This window comes from Nelumbo nucifera, chromosome 1 (assembly GCF_055504915.1).
Source record: "Nelumbo nucifera cultivar China Antique chromosome 1, China Antique-T2T, whole genome shotgun sequence".
In the NCBI taxonomy this organism is placed as follows: Eukaryota; Viridiplantae; Streptophyta; class Magnoliopsida; order Proteales; family Nelumbonaceae; genus Nelumbo; species Nelumbo nucifera.
Genome location: NC_142649.1, coordinates 137,063,798 through 137,085,742, shown reverse-complemented (window position 1 = coordinate 137,085,742; position 21,945 = coordinate 137,063,798). Strand labels below are relative to the sequence as shown.

Here is a 21,945-nt window from a genome sequence, read left to right as displayed (position 1 = left end):
ACTTTGATAAATAAAAAATGGCAAGGTTTCTTTTTTTTTTCTTTTTCTTTTTCTCAATGATTAGAATGCTAATTCATTTTCCTTTTGTTTTGATACAGGAAGCACATAGGACAATATTTACATTTTACTTCCCAGCACCATCCCATTGAATAAAATTATATACAATCTGAACAATGCAATCAAGTTTCAGCATGGATTTGATCATATCAGAACTTACATTAGACTCATATTGCTTTGTCAAATCAAAGAAACAAGTTTTGTCCTTCTGACTCAACAAACAAAGCTTGTTAGAAAATACTCTGTATTTGTAAATGCAAATATTCCAATTTAAAGGCACTTTATTTAAAGGGGAAAACACATAAAAATTTTGAAGTACATGAATAGGATCAATGGCTCAAAATTATTATTAAACCAAATTGCATTTTCAAATGTTTTTAGCTTTTTATTCTTCCCCATCTACCTCTCCCTACAAAAAGAAGTTAAAAAAAGTATATTAGAGTAATAGGTTAAGATAAGATATGAATGCTAGTAGCCTAGTATGCAGTATCAACTGTTACCAGAATAGCAAACCTGAACCTACAGAACTTCCTTACATTCAGAAGAGACTTCTCAAATAAGATAGTTAATTCGTTTTACCAATTTGATCAGCTTAAAATCAGGTTTCTGATTTTTTTATAAGAAATTCACTATTGTTAACTAGATTTGACTAGTATTAACTCAATCAATGTAAAGTTGTACTTGAGTAATTTAGACACAGTAGCTCGCCAGAACAAAATAATCCCCCCCCCCCAAAAAAAAAGTGCTAAGGTGTTTTTAGAATGATAAGAAATAAGTGTTACAAACTCCACTAAGTGTGCCTTGATTAGAAATACTCAAATCCTATGTTGGAGAAAAGCAAAAAAGCAGAACAACAAATAAATGAACAAAATCACATAATAACATCATTCTTTAGAGAGAAAAAACAAAACCCAAATATCTTATACCTGCAATAAAATGAATCCAAACCCAAATATCTCCCATCGATTTCATAAACAAGCACCGTATATCATCACAACTCAAACCATCAAAAATACCCTAAGCACATGAATATTTTCTAACTACATTTAACCTTCTAACATATCCAAAATCCCCATTTCTATTTATAATCATCAAAATCCCCATTTCTTCGATTCAAAGAGAGAAGATGGTTTTTCTATCTCAAGATTTTGGCTCGGATCAACAATGACATCAGAAAGAAAACACACCTCGCTGAGAAGGAGCGATGTTCAGCCTTCCGCTGTTCCTACTAGAGAGAGAACTGTTCGCTGAGAAGGGGCGGTGTTCAACCTTCCGATGTTCCTGCTCGGATCAACAATGACATCAAAAAGAAAACACACTTCGCTGAGCAAGAACCATGGAACGAAAAACAACAAAAAAAGGGTAGAACAGGACCACTAGAGAGAGGGATTCATGGATCTTGTGTTACCTTCCATAGAGATAGCCGGAGAAGCTACCGGAGATATGACCATTGGATTGCTACTTCGAAGGGGAGAGGAGATTGTCAACTTCTTGCTCTGACAAACCCGATAGATTTTCTTAGCCTTTTCTTTTCTCACTGGGGTCGCACTGTTTTGGTGCGACCCCGCTCACTAAATTTTGGGATCCCGCGTCCCTCTTGTTTCTCATCCCAAAACACTGTTTACCAGTAAACAAATACAAGAAAGAGAGAATCATTCGGGAATATTCCCTTTTCTCATCCCTTTCTCAGCAATCAAACAGACCCTTAAGGTAAAATTTCCGATAGGTATCCTGTGATTTAGGCCAAGTCCCAATTTACCCAAACACAATCAAGTACCTACCGTCAATGAACCATTAGTTATATCACGTGACCTTTAATTTAAGACGTTTGTAAATGCCAAAATTATCCTTACACACTTTTCATTATCTTCTTTTTGGTCTCTCAACCCCTTACTAATCTCCCCAGGTCTTCATCTTCTTCACCATTTGAGCAAGACTGAATGTAATGGTCTCTTTGTTAGATAGTGTATGCCCTTAGCTCCAATCAGAATGATGTACATTATGACATTTAATGTAAATGAATAAAGTACATATTTGATTCATGTTATTATGGTGTATTTCTGTGTAATACCCTTAAACTGGACACATATGAAACTCGTGTTAGTTTAGAATCTTCACAGCCATTGGATAAATTTGGGGAGATTTATCCTGCCAAGGCTGACACTGATATGCCACCAAGTTGGTTGGGGTGACTTGTCTCAGCTGCCAGGGTGAGACCTGAGGTACATGCAGTGTGAGTTTTCTTGAAACCCTGAACTGGACCAAAATTCTAGTATTGCCCTGGGATCCATGTGAGTGGAGAGTGCAACACTGTACCTTGCAGCCGAGGGAGAGGTCCTCTCTTGTTGGGCAGTGTTTGATTATTATGGGCTGAGAGATCAAGTGTAAGACCATTGAGGGTAACACCTGATGGGCTAATCTTGCATCTACCCACAGTCCTTGGGTTTTTATAAGGTGGCTTGACCCAATGATCATTTAGTGTAAATGTTGGGCCCATTAAGAGCCCATGGTGATGGGTTCAAGGGTTCACTATCACTTACAGTGAATTCGGTCAGGCCTTGTAGCAGAGGCTGGGTTGAACCCATGTGGCTGATGTGTAGATCAATGTTTGGGTCCCACGCCATACAAGGATACCCAACTGGGCAGCAGTTTGGAGGATATGTGAGCACATGGACTTAATGGGCCTAAAGCCCAATTCAAACTGATATAATATGATTATTTAAAGAGGGGTGGTTCTAGGATTTAGATCAGTAAATAGGATAGGGAGTTATCCCTATCCACTCAGAGAGTCTAGATCCAAATAAAGATTTGGATTAGGAAACTCCTAATAAGATTAGGAGGGCTTGTCTTTATCTGTAGATAAGATAAGGGTTTATCCTTATCTCTTAAAGAGAGTCTAGATCCAAATACAAGATTTTGATTAGGAAACTCCTAATGGGATTAGGAGAACCTCCCTTTAAGGCTATAAATAGGAGAGCAGGGCGAACCCTTAGTACAGAACAGAAATCCGTTAGATTGCTGAATTCCAAAGAAAGAGACAACACAGTTTGACTACACTGTCTCCTTTTCCCTGCTCTTGCCGCCATACTAGTTCGATCTCCACCTGTGGGAGCGATCAAGAAGAGTTCTTGATATTACTTTTTGGCAGAAAAGGTGATTTGAAGTTGTGCTCACCAGCCCACCATCAGATTCTTGCTGAAGAATCTTGTTGAAGAACCATCCTGTTGATTTTGTTTCATCCTGCACCGTGTCATCTTCGGTGGAAGCAGTCTTTAGATCTTTCCTTGTGTGTGAACACTTTCATTAGAGGTTATTGTTACTTCGTATCAGGTATAACTCTCTACTCCCTTTTGGTTTCAGATCTGGTCCAGTTTAGGTTCAAGATTAATCATTGAACATGTAGTTTTCTAAAATAGGGAATGTGATTCCCACATGGGAGAGGGAGAAATTTTTGAAATTTCGCCCAACCTTCCTGCATGATTCGGCCATCCATATGATGGATCTCTCATCCCTTCACTCTTATCATGAACTTTCCTTTTTTGTTTCCAAGCAAAACCCAACAAACCTCTGATTGAAAGAGTTGATCGGCATCGTTGTCCAAGAAGCTTGTTCGACTTCCGTAACAACTTGTTTCAAGCCACTACCAAGTTAGACAGCGAAACAAACTCGTTTCAGGCCACAACGAAATGACAAGATACCTATAACTCCAAGCGCCTGCATTTTCGAGGTTAACCATGTCTAGGAATCTTGTTCGACATGAAGCAAACCTATATCTCTAGCTAATCTCTGTAATACCCATGGTTAACAACTAATGGGGTTGATTTCTTTGTTTCATGTCTTGTTGTCATTTATTTTTTTAATTTCAGTATTGCTATTGTGCTTCAAGGTTAATCTCATTAGTACCTAGTCCAAAACTGGATGAGGTGGCTCTAACTTGTTGGTTTCTTTTTAAATCCGCCCCTGCAACGAGTTGCAGTAGTAGAAGAGATGTGCACTGCGAGGAGGTTGGAGACAATGGCGAAAAAGGGATGAGGAGAACAGGGAGTGGAGAGGAAAAACAGAGCAAGGAAAGACAATTAGGAGAGATGGTGAAGAGTGATCGGAGGAAGGGGAGAAGTTGTCAATTTTCCCGACTGGAGAGTGACCTCTCCAGACAACGAAGGTGCCGACAAACAGTGTGGAAGAGGTCACTCTCTGAAGCCGTTCTGGCCACCAGTGAGGATGGATACTTCAAATATTTTTGAAATTTCTCATGAGGATTAACTCCTACCAACTTCATTTCTTCAACACAAAGGGAAATTGCTAATGCATTTTTGTTTCTCTACTCTTTTTTTCCACTACATCATTCAATCTGCAGCACATTCTCTTTTGGTAAAGCAAGCAACAGATGACCATGTATAGAGGAGGGCGAGGAGCAGGATAACAGATTATAATCAGAAGGGTGCATGGTAGGACCCTAATGCACCTGTTCGCTGTGGCCTTGTGGGAAATAAACGACGTAGCAAACGACCGGCGGCAAGGTGACCAAAGATCCGGTGCACGTGTGCCATAGTTCAAAGTTGATGCTTTTTCTCTCTCCTACAATGGAATTATTGGGAAATAATCAACCTCTTTTTTTCTCAAAAATGCCGGAAACGGCTAGGAAGAAATATAAAACAAGCATTTTTCCAAAGTTAAAATAATAACCTTCGCACGCATTCGCCATTGACACAACACTATTCATCGACGCCTTCATTGTATAGGATCCGACAACTCCTTCAAGGTCACTCTCTGGAGCTGTTCTGGCCACCAATTTCTGGGTCAACGGATGGTGCAATTGTCTGTAGGTGCTCGGCCTCCCTCTCTATAGTTGTTGTAGACTTACAAGCTTGTAGGTTGCAGATGGTTGATAAAAAAAATTAGATGATACTTGAAGGGCATTTGTGTCTTTTCCCATGACACTTAATAGATGGTTGACAACAGGTACTAGATTGTCGCACTTCGAAAGTTTGGGTACTAGATTGTCACGTTTTAAAGTTCGGGTACTAAATTGGCACTCGGCCTAAAGTATAGGGTACCTATCTGGAATTTTCCCTTTCTATAAGGGTAAATTTCTAAAATTACCCTTATGGTTTAGTTAATTGACTAAATATACCCTACTATTGTATAATGGTATTCCACAGCTTTTTTATAATTGTCAAAAGGGCAAATTTCTTAAACTACCCCTAAAGTTTAGGAAATTGACTAACTATACCCCTAGTGTTTCAATATTGTCTTAAAGTACCCCTACTGTTTCTGACAATTGACTAAACCTTTCTTACCGTTAGTGTCTGTTAACGGAAGGATTAAAAAGACTAATTTTCCATACATTCTTCTTTAAATTATCAATGTCGCTTGTCTTCCCTTAAGGAAAGTCTTACACAGTCTCTTCCATGCAATGGCAAAGTACCGCTACTAGCATTAGTATTGCCACCACTGGCGTAGCAGTCGTAGTCAAAAAAGATGTCCAAGGGTTTATTGGCTATTACTGTTATAGGATCAGTTGGGATCTTTTTGGGAGCATGTACTCTTATCTACAGCTTGTGGGCTAGAATATGTTGTTGCTAGTAGAAAAAAGTTCATAATTTCGTTCAACCCACCATAAACGGAGGCAATGCTAATGTTGGCACGCCAACAAGCAATTATGAGTGCTCTGTCGAGATCATCCACCATTAGGCGGCAGGGCTCCTGAGTAATTATGCAGTAGAGGAGTGGGACCTCTTTGAAGCATGCAGACAGTGTCGAGGAATTCACCCTATCAGAGTTTGTAGTGGTCACTGACGGCTTCTCATTAGAGAAGAAGATTGGAGCAGAGAAGGATGGGTTCATTGGGTCTCACCTCTGAGAGGATTTGATGGCCGAGACTCAATGCACTCTCCAAATTAGTCACATTGTCTTCCATCGTCGGGCGATCTCTTCCCTCGAAGCTCATGCACTTTTCCGCCACTTATGCAATTAGCTTCATTGCCCCGCCTCGTTCACCTTCGGCACTCCCACCCTCCTATCTAACACCCTCGGTAACTCTCCCCCAATTAATCCACCACACTAATAGGTCCTCCCTCGCCGTCCTCCTTCAATAGTTTTCCACTCTACCTCTTTCTCTCTCCAATAGTTTCTACTCCACCCACCCACCGCTGGGTGGAGTTATAGGGCAATGCCGCAACAACTACTATGGAACTCTTGTGGTTCCTATAGGAACGAGACCTGAAGAAATGGAGACTCCGCCGCTAACGTCATAATATTCACTAAACGCGGACCGCTTTCTCTTCTTTTTCGTCATGTCCCCATAGGAGGCCGAAGATGTGGTTGGAATGTTAAGTGTGCCATCGATGGACATGGTGATGGCGAGCACAGTACCGGTACCTGTAGCCAATGAATGGTCTCACCATCGAACTTGTAACCGAGTTCTCTTGTGAGCTGAAAGATTCTGGCCACGTAGGTTGCATGCATCTAGATCCTACACCCTTGACCTTCAACTTTGGTATGTTGGTCCTTCGTAGAAGCCCTTCTCCTAGGAACCATAGAGGGAAGAGAGAGGGGTCAGAGGAGGAAGGGTGTGCCGGGTCAAGAGGAAGGGGATAAGGGTATCATTGGATTTAAAAAAAATTTAAACGTCACATGGTGTTACGTGTTTATGGGTTTAACGGAATATTAACGGATGTTAATGGTAAGGGTTGAGTTAGTCAATTGTTAGAAACAATAAGGGTAGCATTAATCAATTTTCAGATAGTAAGGGTACACTTAGTCAATTAACTAAACCATAGGGGTAGTTTAAGAAATTTACCCTTGTCAAAAACCTCCTTACAATTAATGTTCATTAATAAGGAGATGAAAAACACTATTTTACTCATTATTTTTTTAACTTCGATAAAAGGCCAAAAACTTAAACCATCGCAACCCAATGTTGTCAACTCTGGGGAGGTGTCTTCCTCTCTAGTTCTGACCATCTCCTCTTTTTTCACTCAACAAATTCAAGGCAAACTCTAGCTTTGACTCCAACATTACTCTATGCAAAACCTAGCCACCTTCTCAAATCTGAAATACATGGGCTCCAAAGTGTTGTTTGATTGCACTTTTTAGAAGTCTGAATATGAAAATGTTACTTTTTAGACCTCACCCCTTGTTTGGTAATACCTCTTAAATTGGGTTTGAAACTGATTTTCAGATCTGAAAATCATAGACCTTGGGTCGACTCTTAACATGCTCAGACGCGTTTTAGAGCCGGCCCAATGCCCAAAATATCCTTACAATTTTTCATAAGTGACCCGAGTTACCCCTGATACCCCCAAACCCAAAAAACCTAAATATTCGACATCTCTCTCTCTCTCTCTCTCTCTCTCTCCCTCTCTCTCTCTTTTTCTCGTGCACGTGCTTTCACTCTTTCTCTCTTCGCCCTGTCTTCCCGCCACTGCTGTTGCAACCTTGTAGTGATCTCTCTCTCTCTCTCTCTCTCTCTCTCTCTCCCTCTCTCTCTCCCTCCCCTATCTTCCCACCACCACCACCGTCACTGCAACAAGCAGTAGTGGTGGTACGGTGAATAATAATAATGCTTTTATTAATTATTAATTATTAATTATTTTTATTTTTTATTAAACATTAATTATTTTTATTAAATTTACTTGTATTATTTATTATTTTATTAACTAGTAAATTTTAATTATTTCATTAATTTTTAAAAATTATTTTAACTTTTATTTGTGTAAATTATTAATTATTTTAATATTTTTATAATCATTATTTTTTTTAATTTTAATCGTTTCATTTATTAATTAGTAATTATTAATTATTATTTATTATTTGTATTGTTTCAATATTATTTTGAGGTTGATAATTATTTTTTATGAGATAACGTAAATTGAATTCAACTTTTCCAAATTGTATGTTTTAGGGGTAAAGTGGTAAAACTAGTAAATTTCAGATGATAAAGGGTTGATCCAACACAAACAAACTTATGGATTCAGATCCTCTAGAAAGATGCCTCTTTTTAGATTTTAGACATATTTAATATCTTTTTAACTTTTCAGATTTATCAAAGGCCACCCAAAATTTTATCTCTTCCAAAACCAATGCTCATATGATAATTTTAAGGGTGTTTGGTTTCATTTACATTTATTGAAAAAACGCTGCCACCTCAGCGCCATATCAGCATTTAGGTTAATAAATGTTTATTGGCTTCGAAATTATTGTTTTGTGCAAGTATTTATTGAAAAAATGTTGATAAACGTTTTTTCATTGATTTTCGAGATAGGAGCCGTTAGGGAAGCGTCAAATTCTCGCTTCCCCAACGGCTAGCAGTTTCACGAAAGGCATGTATGATGTGGCGCTGATGTGTAATCTGATGTGGCACAGTTGGTTTCTGATATGCTGCATTGTGAATATCTTTTGAAGCCCTAACCACGAATTGGGATAAGTGGATGTCGCAGACGATCGGTGGATCAGGGAGTTCTTTTCACACGGTGATGTTGACTAGTGGACACTGGTAAGTTCGTCGTCAACACCCCATTAATCCCTCGCCTTGCTGCTAGCAAGGTGTTTTTCTAACGAGTCATGACATTTTCTCCTTGTTTTTGCAGCTCTGTAACCAATTTTCCATTGGCACCCCGCTAATCCCTTGCAAATCGTTGCTTCTTTTCGCCTTGCTGCTACCATTCCCCTCCTCTGAACCAGTCTGTTGTTTGTATGCTCCACAAAGTCTCTCTTTTTTTTTTTTTTTTTTTTTTTTTTTTATAGATAAGCTCCACAAAGTTTGATGCTTCTTTATTTATTTTCATTTTTCTCATATACATTATTGTTCTATTTATTAAAAAGAAAGAGTAAAAACATTAATATTTTAGGAACAAAGTAAAACTTTTAATTTCTAAAATTTCAGTTCCCCATCAATGAAACTTTTAATTGTTCTACCCTCTCCTTGCAAGAGCACCAGCCAGAATTTTTTTTCTTGATCTTGAGATCCATTTGAACAAGTTGTTCAAACTAGACGTTAATGCCCTTGCTTTTCTTATGTGATGACTAAGAACACATGGCCCTGATGCCCTGGCCAACAATCCTGAATTACAATCTTGCCAACCCCTTTCATCATTTAAATTCTGATTTGATGAATATACCAGTTTCAGACTTTGCTACAAAGGATAATTATATAAAATATTGCCTTTAAGGATATGCCTACTACTTATTTACCTCGAAGCCTTGATGCTGTATTTGAATATTTGCATTTAGTTGTTAGATGAAGCAAACTAATCATACTCTAACAAGTAAGCTTAGAGATCTTTTGGCAATTGTTCCATCTTACATGACAAGAATCTCCAAAATATAAGTGGAGACAGACAATGAGCAGGGTAAATTACTGGTTTTGTATGACTAACTATTATGAGAATGTTACTGGTGTTTGTGTTTTTTAACATGGGATATTTTGGACCTTTTGGTAATCATGCCATCTTACATGGCAAGAATCTCCAAAATATATGTGGAAGCAGTCAATGACTAGGGTAAACTATTGGTTATGTATAACCAACTAGTATGAGAATGTCCCTTTTTCCAAATTAATGCTTTATGATGATCCTTGATTTTACAGAAGCAACTCATCCAGTGGCAACTTATCCTATACGCACTGGTCTTGTATCTACAAGGACAATAGCATTGTCACTCTCACCAACAAACCCATGGCACTATCTTATTATACACTAGGTATGCTTTGCACACATACTTACACCCATAAATAATAACCACAAAATGGTAAATTATGTGGGTGTGTTGCCATTTAAGAAATGTCCCTGACTGAAGCATATACTTTGACTAAGGCTTAATAAGGACTTAAAACAGGTTTTCTGTGCTATCCATCCATGGTATTCCAACTTCCAAAGGTGTCAACAGCTAAGAAGCACCAAATGTACCGCAGATGTCTGATATGGATACCCATGGCATACTAGCCCTGAGAAGCATGTAGAATATATTTTGAAGAAATTCCAATCAGGAGATCAAAAGTTGTCAAAATCTTATAATTTACTATACCAAATGTACCGCAGATGTCTGATATGGATACCCATGGCATACTAGCCCTGAGAAGCATGTAGAATATATTTTGAAGAAATTCCAATCAGGAGATCAAAAGTTGTCAAAATCTTATAATTTACTATATGATTCACAATTCAAATCACAAACCCTGTAGGATCTTTAATTCAAAACATTGAGTCCTTCCCTGAAAAACTTTATGGACTATTTCTCAAACTTTAGGATAATTGTAGTTAATGTGATTATTGACATTGTGTTGTTATAAGAACTTTACTAGTTTGGATTATTTAAGACCAATTTCAAGATCATTTTGGGTTTGTTTTCTCCATCATGTGTGTATTGAAGGAAAAAGCACTATAGGTGAATTAATAGGTTTTGGAATGAAAATTGGTTATATCAACTACTGCTTCTAGTGTATGATTGATAAACTTGGTGGTAGGTTGGACTTAAATGATGGGTATGAACTGAAAATGGGGTAAAATCATTTTCTCTTGGTTTAAGTTTTTAGTTGTATATTTTCAACTTTTTGGAAGTTTTTGAAAAAAAATAGAAATGATCTTAGAATTTATTATAAGATTAACGATTCAATTCAACCTTCTCTACTACTTAGGATAGGAAGAAGATTTTCAGGTCCATGGCGTTTTCCAAGAGGAGGAATAACCTCTAAATAGCTCACAGGCCAATTGCAAATATTGGCAACATACTATCCGTTACCCATGCATGTTTTGGACCATTTTCACTCCACTCTTTCCCTAGTGCTCCAAGGAATTGTGATAGAACAGAGAGGCTTCAATCACAAACCATTTCAAGATTATGGCTTACATCCAAGACAAACCATATAATATGTTATTACCCGTATGACCACTAACACCCATGCAAGGAAATGTGGACTGGTTTAGTTATTTAACCTATCCAATGGGTTTTGTAGTGGGGTTCAACCATGGGTTGTGGAAAGTGAGCATCTAATAAGAGAACCCGCTTAGTTTATTTCCTATCCACTCTCCTTCACAACCTGGTCAATACAAGTAGAGAAAATATGGAATTCAATTACATAGGAAGATAAAGCCAAAACCTATTGTTGTGCAGAAAGGAAGAAAGTAAATGTGACACTGGAAATGATCATTAGAAATGCTACTGGAACAAAAAAAGGTTTTGGTATTGAAGACGTTTGCTATCAGTTGTTAAATTATTTAATAGATTAGTGAGGTCCAAAGAGACTGAGAATAGGCACCATTTTAGAGAGAGAAAACCTAGTTTCAAGTTTTGTTTCTTTTTCTTTTTTTTTTTTAACTTTTGTTAGGTTAATGTCTTCCAAGTTCCAATCACCATACCCTCTTTGCAATAATGTTGTCAATCCAACATATGTATTTCTGCATACAGAGTTGTATATCAGGATGTTTTCACAACCAATTGAAGGGGATGAGTTCAAAAGCGGGGTAGATAGTGCAGCGCGGTCAGACATGGAAGAAGAAACCTTTATAAAATTAATGGTTTAAATGGTAAGGACCAATAACAGGCCTATAGGAACATTCAACACTGAAGGATGGAATTATATATGGACCAAATTTAATGAGATTCACAGGAAGACTTACCATCATAATCAGTTTAAAAACAAGTTTCATGCACTAAAGAAGAGACAATCGGGGTATTTGTCTCTTATTAACCACATTGGCTTTGCAATGGATCCACTGACGATGATGCCTACAACTAGTGAAGAAGTGTAGGACGAATTCTGCAAAGTAAGTAGTATTTGAGTTGATTCATTTCACATATGAGTGTAGTGGTAAATGTTGATTTTGTGTGTATATTTGCATAATAATAAATGGGTTAAAAAGTATCAAACGAAGGTTTATCATCACTGGGATGAATTGCATTATATTTTTGATGGGACACATGCAACTAGTTAGCACATGTATAGTAATGATGAAGACCCGGACATTGTAGCTGAGCAATCACAACGTGTGCACTCTTCACCCACATTTAGCGAGAAAGAGCATGACACACCATATACAAGTGAATCTCAAGTTAGTCCAAACATTGTAGATGTTGGTGGCAATGTCACATCTATACAAGGGGGAGACAAGCACAAAAGAGTTGGCAACCCCCCTTCATCCATGAGGAAAGGAAAGAAGATTTGTTTGCCACCGAGCATTGAGAAAGCCTTTGGTAATTGAACAAAGGCTAGTAAGCTAAAGTATGAGATGTAGAAGGAACGCATGGAGAGTGAAAAAACAGAGGTGCAACAAATAGTAACTGACACTAGAAATTTGGAGACATGCATAAAAATGCTTAATGACGTGTACCGAGTCCATGTCTTACCTGCTACTTGCTACGTCAAAGCAACAAAGTTGTTTCAAGAGGACTTTTAGAGGCGGTCCTTCATTGCAATGGATCCAAATTTGAGGGCTACATGGCTACATGCCTTGGTTGAGGATGAGAACTGGCATCAAGCTTGTTTGATTAGCCTTAGTTGTTCACATGTCTTTGTTTGTTTTTTTGAGACATAAAACTTGGTTAACTTAACATTACTTAGGTTGTGATGCACTCTTTGTTTTTATGGAGTTTTTGATGAACTTTTGTTAACTTGATTCACATATTGCTTTATGGTTTCAAAATTTTCTTTTCCTTTTCGGTGGAATGGTTAAATGGAATGCTTTGTGCTTTATGGATTGCTTTTTGGTAGAAATATATTGCATTTATTCATGGTTTTCTGCTTTATTGCTTTGTGGATCTTATGATGCAGCAATGCCTCCTCATAGTGGTCGTGAAACTAGGGTTGAGACTAGTTCATCATCGGATGAGGATGAATAGTAGTCAACACAATTGTTATCCCATTGTTATTAGAGACATATGCATCGAGCTTAACTAAGCTGCCTTGTCGCACCTCTTCTTTGATTGGACAGAATTATATGTGGCAAGAAATACTAAACGATCTTGAAAACCTAGATAGGTGCTATGAGTCATTTAGGATGGAACACCATGTATTCAAAAACTTTGTTGACCTGCTTAGGGGGAGGGGTCTTCTAAAAAACACAAGACGGACCATAGTTGAGGAGTCTCGTGCAATGTTCCTACTCACCATAAGCCAAAATGATAGAAACTGTGCAATGACCAAGCAATTTCAACATTCAACATGGACCATTAACACTCACATAAAGAAGGTTGTTAGAGCAATATGTAAGTTAGGGAAGGAGCTCATTACTTCACCATCCTTCACAGAGACACCGACACACATCAGAAGATCAGAGAGATACTTTCCCATGTTTAAGGTACTTGAATTAACATATATTTGCTTATACCAAATCTTATTATACCAGTGGATTAAGGTAATTGTGCTCTCTGTATCTAGGATTGTGTGGGGGATATAGATGGCACCCATGTCTCAGCATATGTACCACATGACAAGAAAATCCCCTTTAGAGGCAAGAAGAAGGTTTGTACATCAAATGTCTTGGCCTTGTGTGCCTTTGACATGATGTTCAAATTCATATACACTAGGTGAGATGGTTCAACTCATGATTCTAGGATACATGCAGAAGCTATTGCTAGGTCAAACATCTGCTTCCCAGAACCTCCTCCAGGTGAGACTAATTATCTCATCATCATCTTACTACATTAATTAGTAGACTTCATTGTAATGGTATATTCTCCTCATTATATACATGTAGGGAAATACTATCTTGTTGATTCTGGCTTTGCTAATGCACCCGGCTATATCACACCATACTTTGGTCGGCTTTATCACTTAAGTGGATTCCATGGGCAACGAGGTAGGTTTAGAACCAAGGAAAACCTATTCAACTATATGCACTCATCTCTACGGAACGTAATAGAGTGATGTTTTGGTGTATTGAAGGGTAAATTTCCAATCTTGAAGAACATGCCATGCTATGATATGTCCTTGCAATGGTTCGTAGTTATGGCATGCTTCATTACTTATACTTCATCAGGAGAGAGGCACGTGAGGATGGAGATCTAAACATATGGGTTGATGAACAAATGGTAGATGATGAAGATGATGAAGTAAGTGGTGGTGAATGGTGGGCATGATGGTGAACATGCTTCTAGTAACAACTCACAAATCAACTCAGTGTGGGATCAGATTGCTAATGAGCTATGGGAGAGATATCGGAAGACACACTAGCATATTTGTAGTTTAGTGTGAATTGGGTTCAATTTATTTTTATTTCGTATAGTTATTATGCACTAGTTTAGTTTGATAACATGACTTTAGCTTACATTGCAGGACATGTATAATTTGCAATTGTTCATTCCATTTTTACGTTACCATTTAGTTTAATCATGATACTTGTTTTTACAATTGCCATATAAAACTATATGCAGATGCTAATGATGGAGGGAGTTTTTTTGCCGATGTGCTCATGTGGAAATGGAGAAATGACATTGCACATGTCCATTGAGAGGGGATCACAGGGGCTCTTTCATATGGGTAGACCAGTACAATGGGAGATACCAACACCCGATAGGGATGCCCCAAAATGACACCGCTCTTCGTCATTTGTGCAACCACAACCAACTAATAGTAACATTGCTTTGTTAGCTTGTTATGGTTGCAATATCCTATGTTTTATATTTTGGGCATGGGTATGCTTGGTTGTTCTAGTACTCAAGATTATGTAGTAAAATGATAAAAATATGGAACTTGTCTAGCAACGTAGACTTTTTAGAATTTAATTACGTACAAAAACTTATTAGATGTCATAGTGATATAGGCTTATATACAAAAACCTATCAGACTTGTTAACTAGCACTGCATACTTGTTAGTATGGAACACATAAGCCTTTTGTGATTTTATTTTTTCAATTTTCTTGGATGCAGCTGAGAGAGAGAGATGCCTTGGAGGTACACATATTGGTACATTGTATCTTTTTCTAATTATGCATCTTCTGATTTGGACTTTTACGTTTTAGTCCTGAAAAGAATATTGGCTTTTAATAGTTTAGACTTTAAATGGCTTATTGTGAGCAAAGAAAAGCATGCATGCAAGATCTTAGATGCAATAAGTGTAATATTTAGTTGGAAGGAATACAAATACAAATGCAGATATGTAGAGTGCAAAACCTTGTATTTTGTATCATTTTGTATATATTTACATTTATATTCTTTCCAAATTGAGCCTAAGATTAATAGAGTGAACCAACCTAAATGGTCTTGGATTTTCAATAGGTGAGTCTGGGCCATTGTAGTTGAGGTTTTTTTTTTCTTTTTCTTTTTTTATTTTTTAACTTTTGGGTTGGGTCTAATTTATCATTGGGTAAACCAACCTGGGTTGATCCACATCCAATGTGTTAGAAACATTTTTAATACATTGGATCCAACTAACCCAACGAAGTTTAAATGTCCAAAAATGAGGGGTGCATAAAATGTCTTGCCTTCTTTCTTGTCTTGGATGAGGTCATGGTGGAGTTAGGTCCCTTTCTTGTCTTGGTTGACTAATGGCTCATATGCATCCAAGTGAAAGTGTCACACTGAAACCCATATGGTTGTTTCTTGAAACACGCCTTCAAACAACTAATATGCAAAAAACATTTATTGTGCTGAGTTGTAAAGGGGCGTTTCTTGAAATGCCCAAAATAGGCCCGACCAAACAACCAAAGGAAAAACGTTTAAAGTGAGCGTTTATCAAATAAACATTTATCTGATAAACGCCCCTCCAATAAACATAAACGAAACCAAAACATACTTTATGTGTAGAACTGTTCATTGTTTTAGCTCCAACAATCAAGAACCATCGATTTAGCACCAACAATCAAGAATCACCCAAATTACTGAAGAATTGTTCATTGTCTTCATCCTTAAGGCAAGAACGCAGCAGTAGTAGCCTCCGGTTTTCCAATTCTTTCCCCCTCCTCTTTCATTCATCTTTTCCATTCACTCATACCCTCTTTTCCTCCCTATCCTCTTTTCCCACTTATTCCCCATCCCATACTCTAGTCACAGAAAGTAGCTCGTAGCGGTGATGTTCGCTCAGTTCTTAGTCAGATTTTGGTGGTTTGTTATTGTTTTCCAGAGTGCATCTTGATCTAAAGTGCTTCACCAACTTTCTTTGTCATTTTTGGCTCCTCAGACACATGTTAATCTTTTGTTCTTCGCCAGCATGACAAAGGAGATGGTAGTAGCAGTGATCTGAGTATTTATTCCTCTGGTGATACTAAGTAGCATTCTTGACTCTAGCCCTCTTCATTGTCTTGGTCATTTTCTGGTGGAAGTGGCTCTCTAAAGACAAGCAATTGAAACAGAGCCAACTGAGTCTATCTCTCTTACAACGTTGACAAAGTTTAAGCAAAAACTTACAAGAAGGTTCCATTCACTATATTTTCCCCCGGTTTATCTCCTCTCACCTTGTGTTCCTCCCTTTGATTTTTCTTAATGGAATGACGGGTGCTTGGGGATGTTACCAGAGCTGGTGATGAGGTCATCACTGAACCACTTCCACTTTCTCTCAAGACTCTTAATGAATGGCTTCAGGTTTGGTTTTTGTTTCATATCACCTTCGTTTTGTTTTCGACTTCTCCCTCTAATTTGAAAATTGCAGGCAAAACCAACAAAATTGGTTTCTCAGGTAAAGAAAATACAGGAAGAGCTCTCTTCCTTGAAAGACCGTGAGCTTCTTGTAGCAAGAAGGGAAGAAGGAGAGAGAGAAAGAGTGAGGTCGGAGATGGAGGGGTCGAGTTGCAATGACGGTGATAAAACAAGGGACAGAGAACAAAGGGGAAGAAGGGGAGAGAGAGAGAGAGAGAGAGGGAGAGAGTGAAATTGGGTTTTAAAAAAATTTATGTCGTGGTGTCACATGTATGGGTTTTGATGGAATATTACCAGATGCTAATGATAAGGGTAGAGCTAGTCAATTGTCAAAAACATGTAACGTTAGACAATAATCAATAGTAGGGATTTGGTCAATTAGCTAAATCATAAGGGTAGTTTAAGAAATTTACCCAAAAATTAGTTTTAAGGGTAAATTTCTTAAACTACCTTAAGGTTTAGGAAAATTTCTAACTCTATCTCTACTGTTTTAGTATTGTCTTAAAATACCCTTACTATTTCTGACAATTATCACATGGCTCCCTCCCGGTAACTCTCCGTCACTAACCATTTACACGTGACTTCACGTGTTTGATTTAATGTTAAATTATATGAAGTACCCCTACTATTTATGTCAATTGTTGGTGACCATACAAATTAAAAGAGTAGAGACCAAGAAGAGGGGAGAAATGCACGGATTAGATTTGTCATCGTCCTCTGGACCACTTGTTCTTTGTTGCAGGGTTGCAGCATCCAGGGAGAGCTTATTTGTATTTTTTCTTCTCTCTCTCTCTTTCTCTCTCTCTCTCCTATCTGCGTTCTTTCATTCTCAGATGCATAAATCAGAGAAAAACAAGGTGCGACAAGATAAATCTATGTCGAAGGCTCTGTTCAAGTGGTTGAAACTTACGAGACCACCCTCCCTCTTCGACCTCCCAAACATTCTATAAGGTTTAAGCACACCAGCCACAACCTTTGTTTTCATCACTTCATGAAAACGTTTACAAGGTCCTTATAAGTGCATGGTTCCTCAAGGCACATTCGCAAAATCTCAGTTGGTGGGCAAGAACTGAATCACGAAGAGCAACATATCCTCTTAGTAGATACCGACGACCAAATATCCAAATCTATCTCTTCGGCCAATCCTGGAGAGGTTGTCGTCAAGATCGACAATAATGATAACGGGTAACAGACTAACTCTTGCAATAATGACAATAAAGATATTCAACAAGTGGTGGAGCCCGGTGTCATCAGTAAGATATGGTGGGAATCCAGCTATGAGTTTTGGAAGGATGGAAGCATGGTGGCCGAGAACATGGACAATGTTGGCTAACAATAACTGTACGGGATTGATGATTCACTATCGAAGTTGATCAAGCAATTCTTGGATAAACCGAAGCAATCAGGAGAGATGTTGTTGGATATGGACTTGGAGATGGCAATGCTTCAACATAATTGAAACTCCACGTCCTTTGTGGACAACCCAGTAAACAACTATGAGTTATGGAAGGATGGAAGCATGGTAGCTGAGAACATGGACAATGTTGGTCAACAACATCAACTGCAAGGGGTCGATTCGTTGTCGAAGCTGATCAAGCAGCTCTTGGATAAACAGAAGTAATGGGGAGAGATGTTATTGGATATGGACTTGGAGATGGCAAAGCTTCAACATAACCGGAACTCCACACCCTCTGTGGACAACCCAGTAAATAGGGAGCCTTTGTTTAGGGATCACAAGGTCTCCTTCCAAGAGCCTTGCATTGAAATTGCCCAAGATTCCATCTGATTACGTTACAAGGATTCGTTCAACATTAAGGAACAAAATCAACGACAGCAATACAATCATCTGGCGGATTTGAGTAGTGGTGATGGCAGAGGATAGGTTTCGAAATGCACTTCCAAATTCCAATGCATCATTTCATTGAAACTCGAGCCTATTGCCAATGAGGACCAACTAGATCCACTGGAGGAACAAGATTGAAAATCAGGGAGAGTGGCAAAATCTAAGCAATTAAAAACTGGGTTGGTGGGGAAGACAGGCGACGAGGATGAAGACGATCCTTTTTTGCATGAGGACATTCCAAAAGAATACAAGAAGGTGAAAGCTTGGTGCCTTCACACTTGTTCAATGGTTTAGTTTAATTTTGCTCATGGCAGCACTAATTTGCAGCCTTTTTCAATCATTGTACTTGAGGACACGATTCCATTTATGGAAATAGGAGATCCTTATTTTGGTGACCTTCCTTTTTTGGTATACTTTTTTGGGTATAATTTAACATTAAAACATTAAATCAAACACGTGAAGTAATGTGTAAACGGTCTATGACGGAGAATTAATGGGAAGGTAGTTGTGTGACAATTGTCAGAAACAGTAGGGTACTTTAAGATAATATTGAAACAATAGGGGTAGAGTTAGTCAATTTCCTAAACCTTAGGGGTAGCGATAATATGATAAACTAATTCAATATCATACTGAAATTGTGAGTAGGAGGGCATATGGATCTACAAAGAAAGCAACCAAAACAAAAAGGTTGTTGATTTTATACTTTTATCGACGTTGTACTCTGAAACCTTGACCAATGTTTTAAAAAGGGAAAAATGTAGACCAGTATCTTGTAATTTGGGTCTAGTCTTACTTTAGTATCCGAATTTTAAAATGTATGAACTCTCAAAACATCCGAGTTTTAGTTCAAAATCGTTAATCACCTTTAAGTGGAATGTAAAAGTACATAAATGCCTTTCGATATCATATAATTTTTTTTATCAACGATCCAAATACCCAAATCTCTCAGAAACTCTGAATAGGCCCAACAACAATTGCAATTCCTTCAAGAACAATAAATTCATCATTGTTCTCCATCCCCAACGAAACATCCCCTAAAATGATGTAACCAGGCATTGTGTGGTTCCAATCCTGGTAAGCCCCACCACATCAAAAGTGCAATACCTTCCTACTACATCAAAACAATAAACGTACTATCCAAGAACTATCAAATAGTGACAACTTTTACATAATTGTTCCCAATACTTTTCCTCCCTCAAATCCAAACTAATAAGAAGAGCTAACTTAGCTTAATTGAACATGTTGAATGATGGTTTATGCTTTATCCCTGTTGCATCACCCAAATGTGCAACCAGAGGGTGACTTCAGTAAGTTTATGAAAATTAGACAAGACCACGTGGTGTGGGTGGCCATTAACTAGGGTGAAAACTCCATGAAACAATCAAGAGTGATTGAGATTCAACATCAAGGTTTTGCCCTTGAAGATTGGATTAACTAAGAAAATGGTGTAACAACATTTTGGTTCAGACGGTGGTGAATGATAACTCTATATTTTCATGCCTTAAGGGCATCATTTCAGGGGAATTTTTGGCTTTAGAAAAGTCAAAATGTGTCATTTTCCCAGTTAAATTCAATGTTGTGTCATTTGAGGGTTTCTGTGCAAATTATGTGGAAAACTAGGAAAATTACATGGCTGAAATGCAATTTTTGGGAAACTGGTGTAAAGTCCAGTTGAGAGGGGGTGTTTTTGTAAAAAATTGAGAAGAGGAGGGCGCCTCCTATCTGGTAAAACCAGTTTGGCGCCCCTCCTATTGTATTAGCATGCTCCCTATCCTTAGCAAACCCTAGGGCGCCTTTTAACCCATTCTTTTCATCCTTAACAAACCCTAGCCGCCCCTAGCTGTTTAATCTCCACCCTCCACTCTTTCTAATCTCCACCACTCATTCTAGGGCACTCTTTTGTAGATTTTAAACCCTAGGGCGCCACCTAACTGCTAATCCTCACCATTCAACCCCTAACCACTAGATCTTAGCCCTCCATTCCATCTTATCTCAACTATCCACTCTAGGGCGCCACCCACCTCTTTTAATCTCCACTTTCAACCCTAGGCACCTCAATCTCCTCCATTCATTTTTGGGCACCCAAATCTTAGCCCTGCATAATATTGGGTGCCCTCTCCTTCTCTTCTCAGCCTTAGAATCACCCCAAAACCATCCTAACCCTCCATTAGAAACCCTAGGGCGTCCATATGTTTGCTAAAACCCAGCTGTCGCCCCCATCTTTCTCTCTAATCCCAGTTATATCCACCATTGTCTATAAAAAGGACCCCAAGGGCCCTAGAGAAAGGGTTGGTCAATTCACCCAGTTCACAAGGCTAAGGTTTATTGAGAAGTTCAAGGGTTGTAGAAGGGAAGGATGCCCAACTCTTGTTAGGAGGGGTTCCTACAAGCAGTCCAACCAATCTGTACCTACCACCACTGGATCTGATCAACCATCATTTTATTTTCTTTATTTTATTTTCTATTATTTTTATTCCAACATTCTTTTAGATTTAATTTATGTTCGTTTTTATGTTTTGTAGATTTGAATTCATCTGATTCAAGGCTAAGGTGTCTCGAGGGGTTCGAGGGTTGAAGAAGGGAAAGACGCCTGAATCTTGTCAGGAGGGGTTCCTGCAAGCTGTCCAGCCAATCTACAGCTACCACCACTAGATCCGAATTTTGGATCACTTTTGTTGATTTTAGTACTCTTTTAATTTCTGAATTTTAATGATTGTCTAGTTTAATTCCAAACCTTTAATTTCATCATTAATAAATTTTATTTTTTGATTTTCTATAATTCTCAATTCCATTTTCTTTTTATTTGTCCTGAACAAAGAGAAATAATAATTTTTCCCTCGCTTCTCTATGGGTTCGACCCCTTCCTCACCACGTACTACATTGTTTAAGGCTACATGAGGATTGGAAAAATTTATAAATCTCTAAACTGGTGTTCCGAAGTAGTTAACGACACGCTTCCGGATACATTAATGAACTCTTTAGTCAATGCAATAATAGCCAACCTTGTTTCGAGGAAATGAGATCAGCTCCTCTAAAACCTTCATGGCTCAATGTGTTCTCCTTGGTGGAGGCATTGACAAACTCTCGCTTGTTGTTGTTGATATTCTTGATGACCATGATCCATGTCTGCTTTTCGCAGTGGGAGTGGGTATCTTAATGCTTCACAATAAAGAATCTTTCAATTGTGTACCACTAGTGGTTGCAAATGGAAGCCATCTGCACGTTTTTTATGAAGCTTAGCCGCTATGTGAACGTCCATAGAAGTTTAGTTGGAATTTCACACTAAGGTCTATCTGGAGCTAGACTCCTTTCTTTTTAACAAATGAACTCCTATTGTCTTTGTCTCCCTGATTCGATAACAAATGAACTCCCTTTGGTTCAATCTTGATTCTTAAGGATGAAGATGATGAATGGTATTTTATTTTGAAAGGGTAATTTTGACATTTCAAAAGTTTTAAGTCACACATGTCATCAT

General features: G+C 38.2%; 1 protein-coding gene across 9 annotated transcripts; it reads left to right on the top strand.

The window, feature by feature from the left end:
• Positions 1–8,298: 8,298 nt before the first annotated feature.
• LOC104612277 (uncharacterized) lies at positions 8,299–15,151 on the top strand. 9 transcript variants are annotated; one of them, XM_088894431.1, is made up of 7 exons: positions 8,302–8,554; positions 8,649–8,752; positions 12,827–13,352; positions 13,433–13,516; positions 13,620–13,664; positions 13,752–13,853; positions 14,428–15,151. In XM_088894431.1, exons 3-6 carry the CDS (start codon positions 12,993–12,995, stop codon positions 13,830–13,832), a joined length of 570 nt encoding a protein of 189 aa, XP_088750557.1. In that variant the 5' UTR covers positions 8,302–8,554; positions 8,649–8,752; positions 12,827–12,992; the 3' UTR covers positions 13,833–13,853; positions 14,428–15,151. The 9 variants fall into 9 exon arrangements, 5 of the variants coding, with proteins under 5 accessions (XP_088750557.1, XP_088750556.1, XP_088750559.1 ...); XM_088894430.1 differs by lacking the exon at positions 14,428–15,151 and adding an exon at positions 13,940–14,421; XM_088894429.1 differs by lacking the exon at positions 13,752–13,853 and adding an exon at positions 9,647–9,759 and having other exon boundaries at positions 8,315–8,554.
• Positions 15,152–21,945: the final 6,794 nt, after the last annotated feature.

Coding starts and splice junctions, on each gene's coding strand:
- LOC104612277 (XM_010279647.3), top strand. CDS start 12,993: ATGTGGCAAGAAATACTAAACGATCTTGAAAACCTAGATAGGTGCTAT. Junction 13,517..13,619: donor CCTTTAGAGGCAAGAAGAAG/GTTTGTACATCA, acceptor GGATACATGCAG/AAGCTATTGCTAGGTCAAAC. Junction 13,665..14,427: donor CTTCCCAGAACCTCCTCCAG/GTGAGACTAATT, acceptor AACTATATGCAG/ATGCTAATGATGGAGGGAGT.